This window comes from Pristiophorus japonicus, chromosome 15, assembly GCF_044704955.1.
Source record: "Pristiophorus japonicus isolate sPriJap1 chromosome 15, sPriJap1.hap1, whole genome shotgun sequence".
Classification (NCBI taxonomy): Eukaryota; Metazoa; Chordata; class Chondrichthyes; family Pristiophoridae; genus Pristiophorus; species Pristiophorus japonicus.
The window spans coordinates 86,371,620-86,390,196 of NC_091991.1; the positions used below are offsets into that span (position 1 = coordinate 86,371,620).

The following is an 18,577-nucleotide window of genomic DNA, read 5'->3' on the forward strand; positions in this document are numbered from 1 at the left end:
CTCCAATCAGTAACCTGGATTTTGACGACAATCCAGTCGCCCTCCTCGAATCCGTCGCCCTCCTAGAACGGCTTGCACCACTGCCAGCGGTGGCTAGCTCCTGCTTCTATCCCCGCCTGCCGCTGATGGTGTTCTCTCGCAGCGCGGTGGGCAGCTCCCTCCCTCACCCACGGGGGGCAGTTTTTAACTGTCAATTTAACCGGGAATTCTCCAGAACGTCAGCAGATTATCACGTTCCTCAATAAATCAATTTTCCATTGTTTCTCCATGAAACTGGTGAGTAAGGCGCTCGCGTTCATTAACCAAGGAGAAGGCATGCACCGAAAGGTAGTGTACACACTCCAACAGCCAACACTGGTGTAAGCACGGGCCAGCCCACACTGCGATATGTGTGCGCACTAGGTCTCCAGTCGTCCTGGTAAACCCTTGCCACTGGACCAAGACCTAGCTCTGTCAAGCCCATGTGGTGGCTGATATGCAATGGTCACCCCACGTTAAAAAAATCCACGCACAGGCATCTTCCACCCCTGGAGTTCAGGACTGGAATATCGGGTCCTTCATTGAAACATCTGTGAACTCATCCCTTTTGGTGTGGAAACAAGTCATCCTCATTCGAGGGACCGCCTATGATGATGGAAGCATAAATTTAAGACAGAATCAGAGCCCTCCCCCTACAAAAGGTAAGCAGAATCTAACATACGAACCAAACCCAGCAAAGACGCCAAGGCTGCAATCGGATCTTGCGACTGTGGGCCATAAAACGCCCATGCAGCTGACATCACCATGGCCCCCGCAGCCCTGGTTTACATTACACCCTTGCAATCAGTTACCTGACCCCGGCTATTTATTGCGCTGTCCTCTGGTGTCACTCCCTGTCAATCACTGTGTTCTGCAATGGGGAAAGCACCAGCAAATCTTTGTGCAATTATATTGCACTTCGATTTCCAGCCTGCGTTAAGTTGATGATCTCAGCCAGGGTAGCAGTTCGAATGCTCCAATTAATCCCATCACCCTTTGCCCAAGGGTGGGGGAGGGGGGGACGAATAGGAATTAGCTAAAGTTTTCGTGTCAGCCATGGCTCAATGGTAGCCCTCTCGCCTCTGAGTCACAGGTTGCGGGTTCAAGTCCCACTCCAGGCCGACACTCCAGTGCAGTACTGAGGGAGTGCTGCACTGTCGGAAGTGGCATTTTTCAGATGAGACATTAAACCGAGGGCCCATCTGAGCTCTCAGGTGGATGTAAAAGATCCCAGGGTACTATTTCAAAGAAGAGCAGGGGAGGTCTCCCTGGTCTCCTGGCCAATATTGATCTCTCAAAGAATGCCACTAAAACAGATGATCTGGTCATGTATCTCAGTACATAACATAAGAATTAGGAGCGGGAGTGGGTCATTCGGTCCCTCGAGCCTGCTCCGCCATTCAATACAATCAAGGCTGATCTTCGACCTCAACTCCACTTTCCTGCACTTTCCCCATATCCCTTAATATCCAAAAATCTATCCATCTCTTTGTTGTGGATCTTGCTGTGCGCAAATCTGCTGCTGCGTTGCTTACATTACAACAGTGACTACACTTCAACAGTATTTCATTGGCTGTAAAATGCTTTGGGACATCCTGAAGTCATGAAAGGTGCTATCAAAATACAAGTCCTCCTTTCCCATTCCTGATTACAGTCCAGAGATTGCTTCAGGAGGCTACGCCAGTGTGGATGCATCAGTCCTTTTCCCGCGATCAAACATTTGCGCACACCCACCCTTTACGTTGGGACGAAGAGGTAGCACTCCAGTACATCGTGACGAGCAAACAATTACAATACAAAGCTTCAGAGGAGGGGCAGCAGCGTAGGACATATTCAAGGAGCTTTCTGATTCTGCAACGTCAACACACAATGCGACACACTGAAATTAATGTTACCAGATGGATTGTCGCTCCCTTCACTTCTCTTAATACAGTTTGTTTCTTTGGTTCCTTATTCGTGCCTCTCTTGCCACCTCTACAGGTTCAGATAGAATCAGAGAAATTTACAGCACGGAAGGAGGCCATTTCGGCCCATCGTGTCTGTAATGTATGTATGTAGACCTTACTCGAGGCCTTTTATGACATAATAACTAGCATCTGGGAAGATGAAGACATACCACAGGACTTCAGTGACGCTATGATAGTTTCCCTCGACAAGAACAAGGGCAACAAAGCAGACTGTGGTAACTACAGGGGAATATCGCTTCTGTCCATTGCTGGGAAAATCATCGTCTGCATAGCATTGAACAGACTCATAGCTAGTGTCTCAGAAGTAAATCTTCCAGAAACACAATGTGGCTTTCGACCTGGTCGGAGCAAAGCGGACATGATTTTTGCACTCAGACAAGTGCAGGAGACGTGCATTGAGCAGAACATGGACCTGTACGCTGTATTTATTGACCTCACCAAGGCCTTTGATACTGTCAACAGAGCAGCGCTGTGGTCAATCTTGACGAAACTTGGGTGCCCAAGGAAGTTTGTCCACATCATCGAGCTGTTTCATGACAACATGACAGGTGAAGTGCTCTCAGACGGCACAACCACGGCCCCATTTGCCATCTCAAATGGAGTGAAACAAAGTTGTGTACTCGCTCCAGTTCTGTTCAACCTATTCTTTACCTGCGTCTTGAACTATGCCATAAAAGGCTTGGGAGTTTGGGGTCCACCTGAAATGTCGATTAGATGGTTCACCGTTCGACCTCCGCCGCCTTGCTGCAAGGACCAAAGAACGGAAACGACTCATCCTAGAGGCACTCTTTGCTGACGACTGCACCCTTATGGCACACAAGGAGAGTGACCTACAATTCATACACAGCAAATTTGCTGAGGCAACAGAATTGTTTGGCCTAGCCATCAGCCTGAGTAAAACTGAGGTTCTCTATCAGCCTGCCTCTGGCACCACAGCACCTGCTCCCACAGTCTTCATCGGCAGTATACAACTAAAGTCAGTGGACAGCTTCAAGTACCTTGGCAGCACCATATCAAGTGATGGGTCCTTGGACAAGGAGATTGATGCAAGGATCTGTAAAGCCAGCCAGGCAATTGGTCACTTGCGCACTAAGATGTTGAGTCACCACCACATCCGACTATCAATTAAACTGTTGGTGTATAGAGCAGTCGTTCTCTCATCTCTCCTTTAAGGATGTGAGACCTGGACACCCTACAGGCGTCACATCAAAAAGTTGGAAGCTTTCCATATGCGCAGTCTCAGATCTATACTCCACATACGCTGGCAAAACCTGGTGTCAAACTTTGAGGTTCTGGAGAGAGCACAATCAACTAGCATCGAGGTGATGATCATGCGAGCCCAGTTCCAGTGGGCTGGACATGTCATCCGCATGGATGAGTCAAGGATCCCACGTCAGCTTCTTCACGGCGAGCTCTGTGAAGGTCGAAGACACCAGGGGCGCCCCCGCAAGCGCTACAAAGATTGCATTAAGGCTAACCTCCAGTACTGCGGCATCCGAGAATACAGCAGCTAATAAAATCCAGTGGCGAACCCTCACGAGGACTGCGTGCCAGATCTTCGAAGACACCGATGTCAACGCCTGCTGGACACTAGAGATAGACGACATCAGGTGGCAGTACTGTCAGCATCAGGCACATCGAACTTCCCTTGTCCGACGTGCAAGAGACTATGTGCATCCAGAATTGGCTTATACAGCCACTTGGAGACACATGCCATTGATGATTGGCACATCAACGTCTTTGTTGGATATGACAGACTACCAAGAGAGAGAGAGAGAGAGACCTTACCCAAATATAAGACTTGCTACTAGGGGGCACACCTGTGGGAGACCTAAGGGTCACCTGTGCACTCTGGGACAAGCAGGTACAAAAAGTGATTCACCATGCTGCTTCCTTACTCTGGAGTGTGAATAAAGAGACCAAGGTCACAACAGTTTGAGCTTGCGATATAGTCCTGTGAATTTATGCTGAGCATTACAGTGTCCTCGCCGGCCGACCAAGAGCTATCCAGCCTAATCCCACTTTCCAGCTCTTGGTCTGTAGCCCTGCAGGTTACAGCACTTCAAGTGCAAATCCAGGTACTTTTTAAATGTGGTGAGGATTTCTGCCTCTACCACCCTTTCAGGCAGTGAGTTCCAGACCCCCACCACCCTCTGGGTGAAGACATTTCTCCTCAAATCCCCTCTAAACCTCCTACCAATTACTTTAAATCTATGCCCCCTGGTTGTTGACCCCTCTGCTAAGGGAAATAGGCCCTTCCTATCCACTCTATTTAGACCCCTCATAATTCTATACACCTCAATGTCTTCCCTCAGCCTCCTCTGTTCCAAAAGAAACAAAATCAGCCTAACCAATCTTTTCTCATAGCTAAAATGTTTAGAAAGATTTAGCCACGAGGCAGAAATTACCCATACTGCTTAGCCAAGGCCAAACCATAAAGTAGAGTATAGAGCAAGTTGAATGAGAAACTTTACCCAGTAGTGAGAATGTGGAACTTACTACCTCAAGGAGTGTTGAGGCGACTAGCATAGATACATTTACAGGGAAACGCGATAGGCACTCGAGGAAGCAATAACAACAACTTGCATTTATATAGTGCCTTTAACATAGTGAAACGTCCCAAGGCGCTTCACAGGAATATTATGAGATAAAAATTATAACACCGATCTCGCATAAGAAATTAGCGCAGGTGACCAAAAGCTTGGTCAAAAAGGTATGTTTCATGGAGTATCTTGAAGGAGGAAAAAGAGGTATAGAGGCAGAGAGGTTTAGGGAGGGAGTTTCAGAGCTTGGGGCCTAGGCAACAGAAGGCATGGTCACCAATGGTTGAGCGATTATAATCACGGATGCTCAGGATGGCAGAATTAGAGGAGCGCAGACATCCTGGGGGGGTTGTGGGGCTGGAGGAGATTACAGAGATAGGGGGGGGGCAAGGCCATGGAGGGATTTGAAAATAAGGATGAGAATTTTGACACTGAGGTGTTGCTTAACCAGAAGCCAATGTAGGTCAGCGAGCACAGAAGAAAAAAGATTATGTTGATAGGGTTAGATGAAGAGGGGTTGAAGGAGGCTCATGTGGTGCATTAACATTGCCATGGACCAGTTGGGCCGAATGGCCTATTTCTGTGCTGTACATTCTATATATTATATATACATATACACACACGTCTATGAATGATGACAAGAGTATACCACCGCCATTTAACTTTATTGGACCAGGTGCCGTGTTGCTTGTTGTATGCTGGGCCCAATTGACAAACGTCGCCTGAATAGACATCACCATGTCGCACAAGCCTCCCGTGTCCCTTGCCCACCACAGTTGCCAGATCCACCCTCCCTTTCCCGCCCCCCCCTCCCTCCAGCAGGACAATGGTTCAACGTTTTGCACCAAAGCTGTCTCAGATGTCTGTTTTCATTTTAACTGAAAGACGATAGCAAACAGTAAAAGACAGGAGATGGATTCCCTCACCCTCCCTGTCTGCCAAAATCAGCGTTCCAGTAATACCGCCCATCTGTTAGCAAAAGGTTCTCAAAATGAGACATGGTCACCTTCAAAGGCTCCAAATAGTTCGGGCCTCCGTGAGATACCTGCGCTGTTCCGAACACTGTGTCCCCTACCACCATCCGAAGGGTGCCTCATTTGTTTGTGCTCAGCACTTGTGAATGTTATTACAGTAAACACATGCTGTCATTTGTTCTGTTGGCTGTGCCAAGATGGTTAAAAATGTCTCAACAACACTCGACTGAAACAAAATCCGAGCCATGAAAGGAGGCCTCAGTTTTGGACCCTGGTTTGTGCTGAGTTAGTTCATGTCCGCTCAGTGCTGCTGGGGCAGCGATTGGTGTTGGGATGATTGGCTTCCATGCTTCCTGGGTTGGAAAGTTTTGAAAAACTTAAGACATCATATCTAAGGTTCCTGCTCCTAAAGAACGATAGACTTGCATTTATATAGAGCCTTTCACGACCTCAGGATGTGCCAAAGCGCTCAACAGCCAATGAAGTGCAGTTACGCAAGAACATAAGAAATAGGAGTAGGCCATACGGCCCCTCGAGCCTGCTCCGCCTTTCAATAAGATCATGACTGATCCGATCATGGACTCAGGTCCACTTCCCTGCCCGCTCCCCATCACCCCTTATCGTTTAAGAAACTGTCCATCTCTGTCTTAAATTTATTCAATGTTCCGGCTTCCATAGCTCTCTGAGGCAGAGAGTTCCACAGTCACTGTTGTAATGTAGGAAACATGGTCAATTTGTACACAGCAAGGTCCCACACACAGCAATGAGATAATGAACAGAAGGACGGCATCTCCGACTGTGCAGCGCTTCCTCAGTACTGGGCTAGCATGTCCGCCTGGATTAATGACTGCGGTTGGTGGGAACCAGTCTTCTTCACTTGTGCCAAGTACGGCTCGAGCCAATAGAGATCTTTCCTTTCGACTTTCTATTGACTTTGCTTTCTCTAGCGTTCCTTGGTGCCATATTCGGTCAAATACTGCCGTGATGTCAAGAGCAGCTACTCACACCTCCTCTGGTACTCGGCCTTCATGGCTGTCTATATCAGGACCAAAGTTCTGGTGAGTTATGGAACATTGAACTGGGTGTTAGTGAGCAATTTATTGATCAGTGCATGTAACTTGATGCCAGTATCGAGGCTCCACCCATCACTTTATTGATAATTAGGAGGTGGCTGATAGGGTGGCAAATGCCCGAATCAAGTTCATCTTGTTCATTGTGGGGGGGCCATACCTGGACAATTTTCCACCTGATGTACCAGTGGACTCCCCCAGGGGTCAGTATTAAGACCATTGCTTTTCTTGTTTATACATAAATGACCTGGACTTGGGTATAGGGAGTTCAATTTTGAAGTTTGCAGACAATACAAAACTTAGCAGTGTAGTAAATAGTGAGCATGATAATAGCAGACTTCAGAAGGGCAGATAGGCTGGTGAAATGGGCGGGCACGTGGCAGATGCAGTTTGTTACGGATATCTGTGAAGTGATGCACTTTGGGAGAAACAACATGGTGAGGCAGTCGAATCTAAATGGTACTATTTTGAGGGGGGTGGGAGTGCAAGAACAGAGAGATCTGGAGAATGCATACTTACAAATCTTTGAAGGTGACACAGCAAGTTGATAAGGCGGTTAAGAAAGTGTATGGACTACTTGGCATTGTAAATAGGGGCACTGAATACAAAAACAAGGAAGTTTTGCTAAATCTTTACAAATCTCTGGATAGGCCTCAGCTGGAGTCTTGTGCACAATTCTGGGTTTTACCAGAGAACGGCACCTCGCACAATGGAGCCCTCCCTCAAAACTGAGCTGGGGTGTGTGCCTGGACTCTGTACTCGAACCATTACAGCAGGATATTCCTCAGTGGCTTTTGAGAAGGAAGTTGGATGATGATCAGCACAAACTCTATTGAAATTATGTATGTTTATGCAGAACTAGAGGAAACAAGTTCAAAATCAACCAAGGACTGGAGATTAGAGAGAATTGATCCTTTCCTGCACAGTAATGGGTGTACAGCGAACAGCTAAGCCCATGTTAATTGATGCGTTCAAAAAATAGATACCTATCTGTTTGGAGACGAGATTAAATGGTATCTAACTGTGGACAGTGATGATACAATACTCGCTGAAACACAAAGGCTGCTGTACTGCTTGGGCCCGGCGAATCAGCATCTATTGAAAATCACCAGGCACCGCTGAATAATGAAGGAATATATTCTTTAGTTCTTTTCCACAGCCTCACTCAGACTATCCTTTATCTCATCCAACAGCATTCTATTCAGCAGCTTCAGGTCATTCAACCCGTTAAGAAAGAGAGGCCTGAATTTATATAGCGCCTTTCACGACCACAGTTCGTCCCAAAACGCTTCACAGCCAATGAAGTACTTTTGAAGTGTAGTCACTGCTGTAATGTAGGAAAGATGGCAACCAATTTGTGAACAGCAAGATCCCACAGACAGTAAATGTATAAATAACATGGTGATTTGTTTTTAGTGATGTTGGTTGAAGGATAAATATTGGCAACAGGTGAGAAATCCTGTTTTTGTTCCTCCAATCCCTATTAAAGGGTTTTCTTATCGTTCAGTTTTCAGTTTCAGCCAAGGGATGTTACTCCGAGCTATATTTGTTTTGAACAGATGCTGATGATCCCGCTATGTATTTCCTGTATTCTCTCTTGTTGTCTCATATTTCTAGATGTTGTTTTTTTTGCTTTTCATTTGGGGCTTTGTTCAGTTAATCCAGGCTGGCACTTCAGCCTCGCACGAAGGGTGTGATGCTTGGTTAGAGGTGCCAACCTTTAGATGGGACGTTAAACCGAGGTCCCGCCTTGTCTCTTCCGGAGGTTCGAGTGGACGTTGAAGATCCCATGGCATCATTTATAAAAGAACCAGTTCTCCTGGTGTCTTGGTCAACATTTTCTCTCAACTGACACCACCAGAAGGTGATGGTTGTGGGATCCTGCTGTGGGAGCACCATTTGCTGCATTTGTCCACAGAACACTTCAGGTGAAGTGCTTCGAGATGTTTTCAGGGGCACGAATAGGCACAGTATAAATGTGTGTCTTCATTTCATCATCTTTGGAGATTAGGGAGATGTTTTTCTTGCAGGAGATTGAATGGGTTGAGTGGAGCCCATGACAGGGAAGCCTCTACAATCTTAACTCCAATAACCTTGGAGATAGAGTGTTTCTTAACCGATAAGGAAATAAGGGGTTATGGGCAGCAGGCAGGGAAGTGGACCCGAGTCCATGATCGGATCAGCCATGATCTTATTGAATGGCGGAACAAGCTCGACTCCTATTTCTTATGTTCTTATGCTTTCTGCCATGCGTTCTCAAGTCCTGTATATCTACAATTGTGAATTACATGTTTAGTCAGGACACTCTTTGACACTGGGACATAGTCCTCAATGACCACCAAGCTCTGGAATAAAAAAGGCACCTCCACATCAGGAGGTCAGAGCAGCTGTGGCTCAGTGTTGGAGATACTGATGTATTTCCTTTGATCATTTTCCTTTCCTCTTGCTCCTGAAGATGATCCACTGGATCTCCTGTACCATTCCCTTCCCTCCCGCCTGACCCCAGTCAATGAGTGGTTGGACGGCGTCGATTCTGGAGGCACCATATCAGGATTGGAATTGCCAGCTCTGGTTGGGCATATTCTGGGAGATTTCATCACATGACCGCCAGTAACCCACTGCTCCGCCCCCACACTCCCAGCAACTCAAGGAAATTAAATTCTGGAGACTCCAGGGCAGTACTAGAGGGTTGGCAACCCAAATCAGAACCCAATCCTACTTGCACATGATGCCTGCACACACTTCCTTGTAGCAAGGGGCCACTTTAATCAGGAGCAGGAGCCAGAGTGGATTATTCCCTCCACCAACACAGGGGTACTGAGGCCAACCTGATTGGCTCTCAAACTGAGCGAATACCACTGAGAAAAGTGTTGAATTTTCCGCTCCAATTTGCCGTTATCTGGCGAGTGGTGGTCTGGGACTCCTGATGTCTTCACCATACAAATCCACTAGGCCGCAATTGTCTCTCCTCTGGCAGCACACCCAGAGTAGCTGCTCTGCTCCTATTGCCCCCAGCACTTACACCCTCCACTGGAGTCAGAAGGTGATGGGTTCAAGTTCCCCTCCAGAGACTGGAGCACAAATTCTAGGCTGACAGGTGTAGTACCTGCATTGTTGTGCACCTCCACCATCAAACTTAAATGGGCCTCTTCGGAGTGCACTCAGTCAATTCATTTTTCAGGTCAGCCACATCAAAGGCAGAACCAGAGAGATCAGATTTTCAAAGTCCCATTGCCCACACAATACAATCTGCCCAGATTGAAAGCAAGAGACTCAAAAGCAACAACTTGCATTTATATAGCACTTTTAACATAGTAAAATAGCCCAAGACGCTGCACAGGAACGTTAACAAAATGTTATACCGAGCCACATAAGGAGACATTAGGACAGATGACCAAAAGCTTGGCCAAAGAGGTAGGTTTTAAGGAATGGTTTAAAGGAGGAGAGATTGGTAGAGAGGGGAAGAGGTTTAAGGAGGGAATTCCAGAGCTTAGGGCCTCAATAGTTGAAGGCACGGCTGCCGATGGTGAGGTGATAGAATTGGATGGATGCACAAGGCACCAGTGTCTTACACATCCCCAGCAGAGGAAGTAAAAAGAAAGACTGGATTTATATAGCACCTTTCATGACCACTGGACGTCTCAAAGCGCTTTACAGCCAATGAAGTACTTTGAGTGTAGTCACTGTTGCAATGTAGGAAAGTAGAAGAGAGCAGATAAGAGAGAGAGAGGAGAGGAGAGAAGAAAGAGAAAAGGGAAAGAGAGGACAAAGAAAAGAGAGAGGGAAAAATACATACACAAAGCTCACAAACAGCGTCTCTTGTATTAGGTGCCATAAAACCTCATCGTAATATAAATCTCTCTGGAATGAGTGTGTTTTCAGGAGCTGGGGCAACTACAGCGGAAAGGTTTTACAGACTATGCAGTGCAACCAAATTAATCCAGGCCCTGCATACTATGTCCTCCTCCTTTGCTGCGCTGTGCTCTGTAACTGAATGATTCACTGCCTCTCTCGTCCCAGCCTCTCCCAACCTGCAATCTGTTGTTCCAACCTCGCTACATTCCCAACACATCCGACACTGCCCGAATCCTTACTCCAGATATTCGGCATCCACCGTCCCCCTCCACTTATTCTTGCAGGGATTACCCCAAATTATTACATCGGATTACAACAAATCTACAGCACAGAAACAGGCCATTCGGCCCATCAGTCCATGCCGGCGTTTATGCTCCACTCGAGCCTCCTCCCATCTTTCCTCATCTAACTCTATCAGCATAACCCTCGATTCCTTTCTCCCACAAATGCTTATCCAGCTTCCCCTTAAATGCATCTTCCAAGGCTCCACAATAATCAAATCCCTAGTCTACATCACCACTCATTCCTACAAAGTCTGAATTCCTGATTCTTGCTATTCCACATTCCTACTCATACTCCTGGGTGCATTTAAAGGGAGCTAGAAAAAACAGATGAGGGAGAAAGGAATAGAAGGATATGCTTGATGGGGTGCGATGAAGTAGGGTGAGAAGAGACTCATGAGGAGCATAAACACCGGCATGGACCCGTTAGGCCGAGTGGCCTGTTTCTGTGCTGTATATTGTGTGTGTAATATCCGAATCCCTATTCCGTAGTTCCTTTGCATTCTGCCTCTTCCGTTCAGTCACCACCAATAATAGTAAAGCAGTTCTATGTGTGTGTATGTGTGCGTGCGGTGTGCGTGTGTGTATATATATATATATATATAGGGGGGGGGGGGGGGGGAGGGGGGGTAATTCCACACTCATTACACTTTCGCAGCACATCTCTGCTAGGAACAGACCAGTTTACTATCGGAAGTAGCTGGAAAGGCTTCAATATTAAATTAACACTCAGCTCTGCATCCTCTCAACATCTCCTTGGAAAATGCAAGGAAGGTAAACAGAAAGAAACCTGTCAGTGTCCTCAAGCAAAAATAAACCAATTGTGGTGCTGCGGTGTCTGGCCCTGTCAGCAGGCATTCTTCCCGTACAGGGACTGCTCCCTGGGATCTCAGTAGACCGCACGGTTCAGGCTTTACAAAACCAGAAAATAAAATGAATTACGAATTCAGTTGCATGTTGTGTTAAAAAGAGATGGGCAGTGCGTCCTTCCTTTCATCCCGCCCAATGAGTCTTTCATTCCTCGACAAAGTATATTTGATCACACAAATGCTGCGTGAATGTTGGAGAGACCCACCACATTGATAGTAATCCCAGGCGATTGCAGGCATTATGTCGTCGCATCTTGCCATCAGTAGCACTGAATGCATTCCACACTCCCAATTCTCCTGGGAGGCCGACACATCTACGCATTGAACCTAGCCACCGAGCTGGGTGCAATGGGGAATTTGAAATCCGAAGAGCATTGGTTCTACATTGCTTGCACTGCAAGCTGTTTCATAAGCAGCACGCGAGATAAATCAATTTGGTATTTAATAAAACAACTAAATACTTACTCAAAGATCGGACATCAGTTCCGACAGCACGTCACAGCAGCTGTGCCACAAGGCAGCAACCACTTGACAGCTCTTTTTGGGGGACACCAGTAGTGGGGGTCAAAGAGCATGTGGACAGCCGCAGGTTCGAGTCCTGCTCCTCACACTTTCTGATCTCTCGGCCTCCTTCTGTGGGATGTCTCCCCTGGGGAGGGGCCAGGGGTAGGAAAGGGGGCAAGGAGAGGGGAAAATCAGAGCGGAGAGTCACATCAGGCAGGCTCGGGCCCTCCTGGGCTACAGGGCTTTGATCAGCCATGATCTAATTGAATAGCGGAGCAGGCTCAAGGGGACAAATGGCCTACTCCTGCTCCGAATTCTTATGTTCTTAGGTTGTTATGAAGTGGCTGGGGAGCCAGGTTTGAGGCCTGGCCGACTGACCCGCCGGAAAAAGTGACAATGAAATTACTCCGAAGAAATAAAAATATGAACGACAGGGCTGTTTCTGGGTGTCTGAATTTAGCCGCACTCTGTTACTCCAAATTAATGCAACACAGCAAAGCCAGCTCAACACAGAGCACGAGGAAAGCGCCAGAGGTAAAGAAGGCCTGAACGTACCTGTAATACCGGGACTGTAGGTAAGTGGAACACACAGCCTTTGACACGTGACTCGCCGAGCCGAAGTCGATCACCTTAACTCTGTAGGGCTGCCTGACTGGGTCCACCAGCATGATGTTCTCTGGTTTGAGGTCAGCGTGAATCAGGCCCAGGTTCTTGAGCTTCATCAGGGCTGTGGCCACCTGCTGCAGGATGGGCCGGATGTACTTGAGGGGCAGTGGGCTGAACTTGTTCTGCTTCAGGAAGTCGTACAAGTTCTGCTCCAGCATTTCGAAGACAAGGCAAGTGTGGTTCTTGTGCTGAAAGCACTCGTAGGCCCGGACAAAATTGTAGTCATCCGCGCTCTCGGTGCTTAGGCGGGCGAGGATGCTCACCTCAATCTGGCCCTGCCGTGCGTAGGAAGGGTGGTTCTTCAGGATCTTGATGGCCACAATCTCATTGGTCCCTCGCTTCCAGCACTTCACCACCTGGCCAAAGGTGCCCCGGCCCAGGAACTCCAACACCTCGTACGTGTTGGTCATTGAGCACAGCACCTCGTGCTGCAGGAGCTGGTAGTCTCCCTCGCTGTTCGACCCGCTGTTCTTGGAGGTGGCGGTGGAGGTGGCTGCCGTGGCAACAGTGGCGCCGCTGGTGGCGTTCTGAAGCATTGGCGGATGCTCCTCGATGATCTGCACGCTGCTGGTGTTCTCGAGCTCCTCACTCTTGCGCTTGGGGCCGCATCGCTGGTAGGTGTCGAGGAGGCTGACGGTGGTGCGGCGGGTCAGGTTCTGCGGGCCGCTCAGGGCCTGGGCCGACACGGCCACCACGCCCGATGTGCTGCTTGCTGTGGTGAAGACAATGTGGCCGGCGCTGGCCGGGAAAATCACCGTCTGTTCGTAGGACAGAGCGGGATTGGCGACGTGAAGCGAGGCACTGACTGCTGACTGGGCGACGCTCGAACTCTTGCAGTGGCTGTAGACTTTACTGTGCGAACCATACCCGGTCATATCCCAGTTAGAACCCGGCTCCACTTTCAGTCTCTTCACACTGCAGAAGGCACTTGACTGAATTGTGTGAGGGGAAAAGGCTTGCACTTGCGAGGCCATACCTGCACAGACAACAAAGCAAAGGTTGAGGGCTACAATTCCTAAACCCGCCAAAGAAAGAAAGAAGAACTTACATTGCTCTAGTGCCTTTCATCACCTCAGAACATCCCAAATCGCTTTACAGCCAATGGACTACTTCTGAAAGGCTAGTGTCAATAATGGTGACCATGAAACTATCATAAAAAACCCATCTGGTTCACTGATGTCCCTTTAGGGAAGGAAATCTACCGTCCTTACCCGGTCTGGCCTGTATGTGACTCCAGACCCACAGCAATGTGATTGACTCTTAACTGCCCTCTGAAGTGCCCAGCAAGCCACTCAGTTGTACCAAACTGTTACAACAACATCAGCACACAGCCTGCAGTGGTTTAAGGCGGCGGCTCACCACCAACTTGCATTTATATAGCGCCTTTAACATAGATCGCACGGCACTATTTCGAAGAAGAGCAGGGGAGTTTTCTCTGGTGTCCTGGACAATGTTTAATCCTCAACCAGCATCACTAATACAGATTATCACACTGCTGTCTGTGGAACCTTGCTGTGCACAAATTGGCTGCTGAGTCTCGTACATTACATCAGTGGCCACACTTCAAAAGTACTTCATTGGCTGTAAAGTACATAAGCATTAGGAGCAGGAATCGACCATTGGCCCCTCGAGCCTGCTCTGCCATTCAATGAGATCACGGCTGATCTTCTACCTCAACTCCACTTTCCTGCACTGTTCCCATATCCCTTGATTCCCTTAATATCCAAAAATCTATCCATCTCTGTTTTGAATATACTCAAAGATTGAGCCTCCACAGCCCTCTGGGGTAGAGAATTCCAAAGATTCACCACCCTCTGAGTGAAGAAGTTTTTCCTCATCTCAGTCCTAAATGTCCGACCCCTTATTCTGAGACTGTGACCCCTGGTTCTAGACTCCCCAGCCCGGGGAAACATCCTCCCTGCATCTACCCTGTCAAGCCCTGTAATTATTTTGTAGGTTTGTATGTAAAGCCCCTTGGAAGGTTCTGAGGTGGTAAAAGTTGCTATATAAATGCAAGCCTTTCTTTTTTCGCTTGTGCACAGCAATAGCCCAGATGCACCATACTTGGCCACTGGGGAATAAGGTTCTGGTCAGTGGGGGTGTGGCAAACTCCACCAATGTTTTTTTTTGCATCACTGTGGTCTGTAAAGGGTTAAAATGTACACCCATTCTCAAGACATCTGGAGCTCCAGATTCTGTGAGCATAAGCTGCAAATCCTGACGGGCTTTAGTATCTAAAAACAGCACAATACTTCAGATCAGGCCAACGTTATCCATCTCAGGGATCACTTTAGTAAACAGCTCAGAGACTAAGGCCTCGATTCGGAACTTGTTTACATCTTGCTTCACTCAGAGTTTCCTAATAACTCAGTGTCTGCAGCAGCACTAAAGTACATTCACTGCAGTATTCTCCTCCTCGAGGTGCTGACCCTTGCTGGGCTATGGCCAACCTCGGCTACCTCGCCCAAGGCAGCCACTCCTCATGTTTTAGCCCACTGACAGGGCGCATGGGCATGCTATTCCACTGCGGAGGGCATCACCTCAGTCTTGCTCTCTCGCCGGTCTCATACCATGCCATCTCCCGCCCACAGTACAACTCGGGGAAGGGGCCTGGGCCCAGGCCCTGCTCGTCTCTACAGCACAGTGACATATAAGGGAAGCGCCTTAACCCATTGAACCATCAGCAGGGAGAGTGAAACGTTGAGGTAACCCATACTACAGAGAAACTATTTTCTCTGGTGGGGACATAATCTTAAAATTGGAGAAAGTCCATTCAGGAGTGAAGTCAGCAAACACTTCTTCACACCAAGGGTCGTGGAAATCTGGAATCCGTTTCCCCAAAAGGCTGTGGATGCTGATAGTCAATTGGAGCTTTCAAGACTGCGATAGACAGATAGATATTTGTTAGGTAATGGTATCAAGGGATAAGGAGTAAAGGCAGATCAGCACTGCTCTAATTGAATGGCGGAGCAGACCCGAGGGGCTGAATGGTCTGCTCCTGTTCCTATTGGCCCGAATTTGGGGTGGGTAATAGCAGCCAATAAACAGCATTTGCTGTTACTACCCCTTTGAAACTGACCACAACTGTGGGATTTAGCGCATGTGCATCCTAATGCAGAGATCCACTACTCCGACACTGGCTATACTGTGCTTGTGCCCACACCCCCTAATCCACCCCCCGCCAAAGCCCGCAATCAGTGTAATCAGCGAAATCAGAGAAACAGACGAAAACCTGGGCTTTTCCACGGTAATATTGCTGTTAAATACCCCATTAAAAGTTAGACATTGTTGGATTAGGTGTAACTGTGGTTTTAACAGCGTATTGACTGCTTAACAAACATTATGGCCCTGAAAAACTAATTTTAATTTTGTGGAGTGTAAAATTTATCAATTTTAATAAAAATTAAAATTTGAGAAACTTTAAAATATGTATACTTTTTTAAAGTTTGCTCTTCTTTATTTCAGGTTTACCATTTCCCCACGCGAGAGCCCCAATCTTTGTTTTGCTCTCTGTAATATTTTTTTTAAGTCTGAATAAAAGGAACTTACTCACTTCCTGGTTCCCAGTCTGTGAGAATTCTGCATTGTGATTCGCTGCTGAGACAGCTTGTTGACAGCTCGCGTTAAGGATTCCCCACTAACTTACACTGATCTCAACTGAATGTCAGAAAAGCCGAACTGCTGGCGAGATCGTTCTGGGAAGCTTACTTCGGGGTCAGCGGCAAATGTCTTTGCTTTGCCACTGACCGCAAATTACGGGGCAATGTTCCAATGTTCCCCCCATGTGAAACACCTTTCTGAGGCTGTGGATGGGTCGGTAAATTGGTCTGCTAATATTGAATAAACGAATGGCTGAGGCCCAAGGGTAAACCTCTCTGGCTTTGATTGCCCTTGGCTCTGCTCAGCACCTCCCCAGGTACCTCCGAAGAAGTAGGGAGACTCGGCATTGGGAATGAGTGTCTCAATTGGGTCGCTGAATTGTTACTGCGCGCTATTCAACCTCCACAATGCACCCCACCCCACCTCTGCCCACCCAACACGGTGCTGCCAAAGGGTCACTGGTGAGCCAGAGAGTCTCGTGGCGGGTGTCAAATGCTTTGCATGAAGTGTCGTGACTGCAAAGAAAACGCTGATCACAAATAACTCCTAACTTTCCCAAGTCCTTTGGCCGAAGGACAAATAGCCCAAGTTTATTGTCTCATCCCGAATCCAAAACTGGGAGTGAGCTTTGCTCTGCTGTGATGAACATTTATTAAAATTACATAAAGTTTGCAGCTCAGAAACAGGCCATTCGGCCCAGCAGGTCCATGCTCATGTTCATGTTAAAAACATACCTCCTCCCACCCTGCTTTTCCCACCGTACAACAGTGACGACATTCCAAAAGTAATTCATTGGTTGCAAAGCGCTTCGAGATGTCTGGTGGTCATCTAACCCCATCAACATAGCCTTCTATTCCTTTTCCCCTCATGTATCTAACTTATCTAGCTTTCCCTAAAATGTATCTATGCTAGTCACCTCAAGTGTTATGAGACAAACAATTTGACACCAAGCTGCACAAGAAGAAATTAGGGCAGGTGATCAAAAGCTTGGTCAAATAGGTAGGTTTTAAGGAGCATCTGAAAAGGAGGAGAGAGAGGTAGAGAGGCGGAGAGGTTTAGGGAGGGAATTCCAGAGCTTGGGGCCCAGGCAACAGAAGGCACGACCACCAATGGTTGAGCGATTATAATCATGGATGCTCAAGAGGGCAGAATTAGAGGAGCGCAGATATCTCGGGGGGTTGTGGGGCTGGAGAAGATTAGAGAGATAGGGAGCGGCGAGGCCATGAAGGGATTTGAAAATAATAATTTTGAAATCAAGGTGCTGCTTAACTGGAAGCCAATGTAGGTCAGTGAGCACAGGGGTGATGGGTGAGTGGGACTTGGTGCGAGTTAGGACACGGGCAGCCGAGTTTTGGATCACCTCTAGTTTACGCAGGGTAGAATGTGAGAGGCCAGCCAGGAGTGCATTGGAATAGTCAAGTCTAGAGGTAACAAAGGCATGGTTTAACCCTTTAAGCCCTGGTATCATTCTGGTGAATCTGTGCTGTATCCCTCCAAGGACAATATAGCTTTTTCTGTGGTTCAGTACACAAAACTGAATGCAGTGCTCCAGACAGGGTCTGACCAAGGTTCTGTCCAGCTGCAGCATAACTTCACCCTCTTTGTAGTCCAGCCCCTAAGGTCAGCATTCCATTGGCCTTTTTGATTGCTCTTTGTACCTGATCTCTAGCTTTGTGTACTTGAGACTCCAAAATCTCTTTGCTCCTCTGCAGTTGCTAGCTTCTCGCCATTTAGAAAATACTCCAATCTATCTTTCTTGGGTCCAAAACTTCTATCGAAAATTCTCACCTCTGTGTTCAGCTGGTATTTATTCTATAAATAGAATTCCTCTCATTCCCATTCCCAGCAGCATGCCACGTTTCGGGATTTCCAACTATTTTGCCACAAAGGCTTCTTGGTGTCATTCACCTTAAAGTGGTGACCAGTCAAATTCAGCCCACAAGCAGTTACATAGAAACATAGGAAATAGGTGCAGGAGTAGGCCATTCGGCCCTTCGATATGGTAAGGAAGACAGACCTCAAGAGAGCAAGGTCACGTTCAGAGAAATAACTGGTTAAATGCAACTTGACTGACCAATTAACAGAGACGATATGGCATTTTCATTATTTTCTATGTTACGAGGAGTATTATCATAGAATCATAGAAACTTACAGCACGGAAGGAGGCCATTCGGCCCATCGTGTCCGCCGGCCAAAAAGAGCTGTCCAGCCTAATCCCACCTTCCGGCTC

At 47.5% G+C, this 18,577-nt stretch overlaps 1 protein-coding gene across 5 annotated transcripts in view; it reads right to left on the reverse strand.

Annotated features, from left to right (window-relative positions):
• The window catches only part of hipk2 (homeodomain interacting protein kinase 2), a 331,427-nt gene that overhangs the window by 274,408 nt on the left and 38,442 nt on the right, over positions 1-18,577 (reverse strand). For all 5 annotated transcript variants that reach the window (XM_070900688.1, XM_070900687.1, XM_070900685.1 and 2 more), the window contains exon 2: positions 12,637-13,723. In XM_070900688.1, the coding sequence (XP_070756789.1) occupies positions 12,637-13,723 (1,087 nt within the window). The remainder of the gene's footprint in view (positions 1-12,636; positions 13,724-18,577) is intronic.